Raw genomic sequence first — 5,533 nt, 5'->3', positions numbered from 1 at the left:
ATAAATTTTTTTTTTTTTTTTTTTTTTTTTTTTTTGTCAGATGATCAATCATGATCACACTTTTGATGTCTCAAAATAATCGTCATGATCTTGTTCGCTGATGGTTAGACCCGGAACATGATTGATCTCGGTTACCCAATATATTTTGTTCATTTCCATGATTGATTATTGTTCTCCAGAAACCAGCAACAAATTGTGTCATATCAAGTACTTACACTTAATAGCTTTATAGATTATTTCTGTATCGTCAACTACTTCCTAATCTTCACCTAAACGTGTACTCCGTCAGTATTCAAGGAACATAATTTCCATAATCCTTGTAAAGTTTGTATCACATATCACAATAATAAATAGTCACCCTGATTTTCTGATAACTTTAAGCCGTGGAGTGTCAGTGCGCCATCTATTGGCTGTAATTTTCTGTTCGTACATGGACCAGGTATTTTCAAGTGCGTAATTTTCTGCGGTTGGGCTACAACCTCATTGTTCCAATGTACTTTTATGAAATGAACTTACTCGGATAAAGCAGCTTAATATTCATTACAAACTTTGCTCTGTGTTTGTAAGTCAGACAAACAAACTGTTTATTTGTTCTTGAGCACAAAGCTGCACAATCGGCTATTTATGTTCTGCCTACCGCGGGGATCGAGCCTCAACTTTTAGCGTCATGAGCTCTGAAGATTACACCTGTGTCGTCAACAAAAATAAATACCTAAAGAAATACAATGGTTATGTTACTCTCAGTCTGTTTGCGTTTATGTTTCACTGTTAAACTGATTTGGTATCGTGGGATAAAAGTATAAACGAGTCAAGATACAACAAAAATTATTTTGATTTTTTTTCAAAGATAAAGTTAAGAACGATCAAATTTAAAGCAAATATTGAAAAATACGAAAATCGTTTGTTTGTAATAAAACACAAAGCTACACAATGGGCTATCTGCGCTCTGCCCATTGCGGGTATCGAAACCTAGATTTTAGCGTTATGAGCCCTCGGACTTGTTTATAAAATACTTTTAATGTTTATTACAGGCTATACTAAATTACATTTCGTATTATTAGCTGTCGTGTTTGTGAAAGGAAAAAATAGAAAATTTAACCAATTTTGGTGAACTGAAAAAAAAATCTACTTATGTTATAAATTAACTCTTCAAGTAACTGCGCTCTGAAGAAACGAGCATGTATTTAACCTAGAGAGTAATCGGTAATGTTTACTTATTACACCCATCTTCAAAATTTTAAAATGTGTATATATTCAAAAACTGATGTTTATTAAGCTTATTTGAAATAAACGCTAAATTTGGTAACGTTAAAGAAATAAACAAGATGTTTAATTTTTTCCTTATACACTATTAGTATTCAAATAAAAGTAAATACTTTTTGTACAGTAAAAAGTCGAAATAATACTCTTACGCTGTCTGTCGAAATGATTGACTTTGGTTTCAGGTGTTCTTGGATGCATTAACTTTAAAGTATAATTAGGACATCTCATCATATATAACTCTCATCTGTACTTTGATTTCTAATCTTCGTCTTCTCAATATAAAAAACCATGTCTTGAATATATATATAAAATTATGAATGCTTTAATTTTCCATGACCATTTTTACAAATAAATTTCCCTGGTGAGTATTTTAGAAGTAATACGGTAACGTATTTGAAAGTATCAGTCTTAATGAAAATGTTGCTATAAATTCTTGTCTCTGATAATGCGTATAATGCAATTGAGAAATTTGTTTTAGAAATTATGATAATAACAAGTGTCTGTCATGCTGTAAAAAAAACAATACATAGTCTGTCACGTGACTGTCCGTTAAGGAGAAAGAGTTTAGTTTGCTTTGAATTTCGCGCAAAGCTACACGAGGGCTATCTGGGCTAGCCGTCCCTAATTTAGCAGTGAAAGACTAGAAGGAAAGCAGCTAGTCATCACCACCCACTGTCAAATTTTGGGATACTCTTTTACGAATAGTGGGATTGACCGTCACATTATAACGCCCCCACGGCTGAAAGGGCGAGCATGTTTGGTAGTGGCGGGGATTCGAACCCGCGACCCTCAGATTACGAGTCGAGCGCCCCCTAACCACCTGGGTATCGTCAGTGAAATAATTTCTATAATTCAATTTACAGAATAATAAGCAATGAATGTACGAACACCAGATGTACTGGTTTATGCCTTATAATATCAGTGATTTACTTCTCTATGTTTTAGTACACGTATAGCTTATCGGTATAAGGTTAACAGTATTTATGATTTATTAGCCTGTTATTTACAATTTCAAAGCGTATTATGCTGTACGGCTTTTGCGGTATGATTAAAAAGGTTATATTTTATAACGCTTTAGTCGATCCATTTTCCGATATTGATCCTTAGGTTTCGTGTTTCAATTATGTGTTTTTTTTTCTGCTAGTGTCATAAATAAAAAATTAGGTTACATCAACGTAAGAAGGAGAACCACTTGGTTCTTGCATGACTCTGGCAGAGATTATGGTTGATGAATCCTCCATGACTATACGTAGACAAGAAAACACAGCAACGCTTTCTTGCTTTAATGTGAATTATGGCTAGTAGGCTTACTAGCTATGTCATGTAAATGATGTGGATACAATCTGGATGACTGGACGTCAAGTAGAATAAAGAGGATCAACATATATATACGTCTGGAAATGGAGCGGGATATTGAACTCATACTAGTACACAGTAACTGTATATATCAGGCTTTATTATAGAAATTTATGTGTTATGAAGCTGCCCTTGTATGTCGTACTTTTCTGTTCAAGTTATATCTATACATTTATTCTAAAACCGAACTGATACATATATATATATTAACTAATATCTACTTAAGGGTCATCAGACAGTAAACCTGAGCATGTTAGTACATCAGACAGTAAACATGAGCATGCTAGTACATCAGACAGTAAATCTGAGCTTGCTAATACTACAGACAGTAAACCTGAGCATGTTAATACATCAGACAGTGAACCTGAGCATGTTAATACATCAGACAGTAAACCTGAGCATATTAATACAGTAGACAGTAAACCTGAGCATGTTAATACATCAGACAGTAAACCTGAGCATGTCAGTACATCAGACAGTGAACCTGAGCATGTTAGTACATCAGACAGTGAACCTGAGAATGTTAATACATCAGACTGTGAACCTGAGCATGTTAGTACATCAGACAGCAAACCTGAGCTTGTTAATACATCAGACAGTGAACCTGAGCATGTTAATACATCAGACAGTAAACATGAGCATGTTAATACATCAGACAGTAAACCCGAGCATGTCAGTACATCAGAAAGTAAACCCGAGCATGTCAGTAAATCAGACAGTAAACCTGAGCATGTTAGTACATCAGGCAGTAAACCTGAGCATGTTAGTACATCAGACAGTAAACCTGAGCATGTTAGTACATCAGACAGTGAACCTGAGCATGTTAATACATCAGACAGTAAACCTGAGCATGTTAGTACATCAGACAGTGAACCTGGGCATGTTAACACATCAGACAGTAAACCTGAGCATGTTAGTACATCAGACAGTAAACCTGAGCATGTTAGTACATCAGACAGTAAACCTGAGCATGTTAGTACATCAGACAGTGAACCTGAGCATGTTAATACATCAGACAGTAAATTTGGGCATGTTAGTACATCAGACAGTAAACCTGAGCATGTTAGTACATCAGACAGTGAACCTGAGCATGTTAGTACATCAGACAGTAAATCTCAGCATGTTAGTATATGTTGAAAACTAATCAAAACATTCAGCACCAAACATCGTCTGAGAAAAAAGAATACAATGGGAAGACCGTTGTAGTTCCAATAAAAAAATCTGACAAGCTGGTAAGTATCACAGTCCACATAATCCTGCCTGAAATATCAAATATAATAGGTAAACTTTTCTTATCATAACAAGATTTACCATGACTGTGCTATTTTCAACATGACGTGTTTTGTTGTTGTTGTTTTTCTTTGCACAATCTATGTGGTAGAATTTTTGTTTCATTAAATCTTTTTTTGGGAGGGAGCAGATTAAATATTTATGTAAAAGCATTTTTTGCCATATAGTACAATGTTACTATACAAATAAATTGAGAAATAAAACACACACAGAATAATTTAGATTGTGTTTCGTTCAGAACAAGAATTTTTTTCTTGTATTTTGGTTTGAAAACAAATTTTTATTTGTATCATAGATTAATCTTCACCCAGTTTAAAGTTTGTTATTTGATACGTTGTAGTTAAAACAGGTTTTATATGTATCATAGATTAATCTTCATCCTGTCTAAAGTATGTTATTTGATATGTTGTAGTTAAAACAGGTTTTTATATGTATCATATATCAATCTTCACCCAGTTTAAAGTTTGTTATTTGATACGTTGTAGTTAAAACAGGTTTTCATATGTATCATAGATTAATCTTCATCCTGTCTAAAGTATGTTATTTGATATGTTGTAGTTAAAACAGGTTTTTATATGTATCATATATCAATCTTCACCCAGTTTAAAGTTTGTTATTTAATACGTTGTAGTTAAAACAGGTTTTTATATGTATCATAGATTAATCTTCATCCTGTCTAAAGTCTGTTATTTGATATGTTGTAGTTAAAACAGGTTTTTATATGTATCATAGATTAATCTTCATCCTGTTTAAAGTCTGTTGTTTGATACGTTGAAGTTAAAACAGGTTTTATATGTATCACAGATTAATCTTCATCCTGTCTAAAGTATGTTAATTGATACGTTGTAGTTAAAACAGGTTTTTATATATATCATAGATTAATCTTCATCCTGTCTAAAGTATGTTATTTGATACGTTGAAGTTAAAACAGATTTTTATATGTATCATAGATTAATCTTCATCCTGTCTAAAGTCTGTTATTTAATACGTTGAAGTTAAAACAGGTTTTTATATGTATCATAGATTAATCTTCATCCTGTCTAAAGTCTGTTATTTGATATGTTGTAGTTATTGATTTAGGCTGAATGATTTTGTTTCAGCCCAACAATAGGACATATGCCCTGTGTATCCTCTTGAATCGAACCCTCAATAGTAGTTTTATAAGCCCTCAAGCTTACCACTGAATCAACAGAGGAGACATTAAAGTTATAAATTAATGCACGAATTGAATAAGACAGCATAACTCGGATTTTTCTTGTCAATCAAACTGTACTATTTTCGTCTAAACTAATTAAGAGTCATATGTTGGATATTTTCGGTAAGCTTGTAATTAAACCCAAAGCTGCATATGGGTCTATCTGTGCTCTGCTCACCACAGGTATCGAAACCCGGTTTCTAGCGTTGTAAGTCCGCAGACATACCGTTGTGCCACCGGGGGGTCTTTTCGGTAAGAAGTCCATTATTGATATTTCTAGAACACTCAGTTACAACGAAAGAAATTAGCGTGAAAAATTCCAACACATAAATATTACACTAAAACTAAACACAGAAAACTAAAGCCACAATGCGCCATGTTAATTTAGCGTTTTAATTACACAATGAACATGACTGATAGAAATGAAAC

At 33.4% G+C, this 5,533-nt stretch overlaps 1 protein-coding gene across 1 annotated transcript in view; it reads left to right on the top strand.

Moving 5' to 3' along the window:
* The window catches only part of LOC106473033 (mucin-22-like), a gene marked incomplete at its 3' end in the record, with an annotated part of 5,525 nt that extends 1,784 nt beyond the window's left edge, over nt 1-3,741 (top strand). The window contains exon 2 of the mRNA XM_013933710.1: nt 2,846-3,741. Coding sequence (XP_013789164.1) covers nt 2,846-3,741 — 896 coding nt within the window. The remainder of the gene's footprint in view (nt 1-2,845) is intronic.
* Between the last annotated feature and the right edge of the window lie 1,792 nt (nt 3,742-5,533).

Source organism: Limulus polyphemus, unplaced genomic scaffold, assembly GCF_000517525.1.
Source record: "Limulus polyphemus unplaced genomic scaffold, Limulus_polyphemus-2.1.2 Scaffold5828, whole genome shotgun sequence".
Taxonomy (NCBI): Eukaryota; Metazoa; Arthropoda; class Merostomata; order Xiphosura; family Limulidae; genus Limulus; species Limulus polyphemus.
The sequence above is the reverse complement of the archived record's forward strand: the minus strand, read 5'-3'. Positions and strand labels throughout refer to the sequence as shown.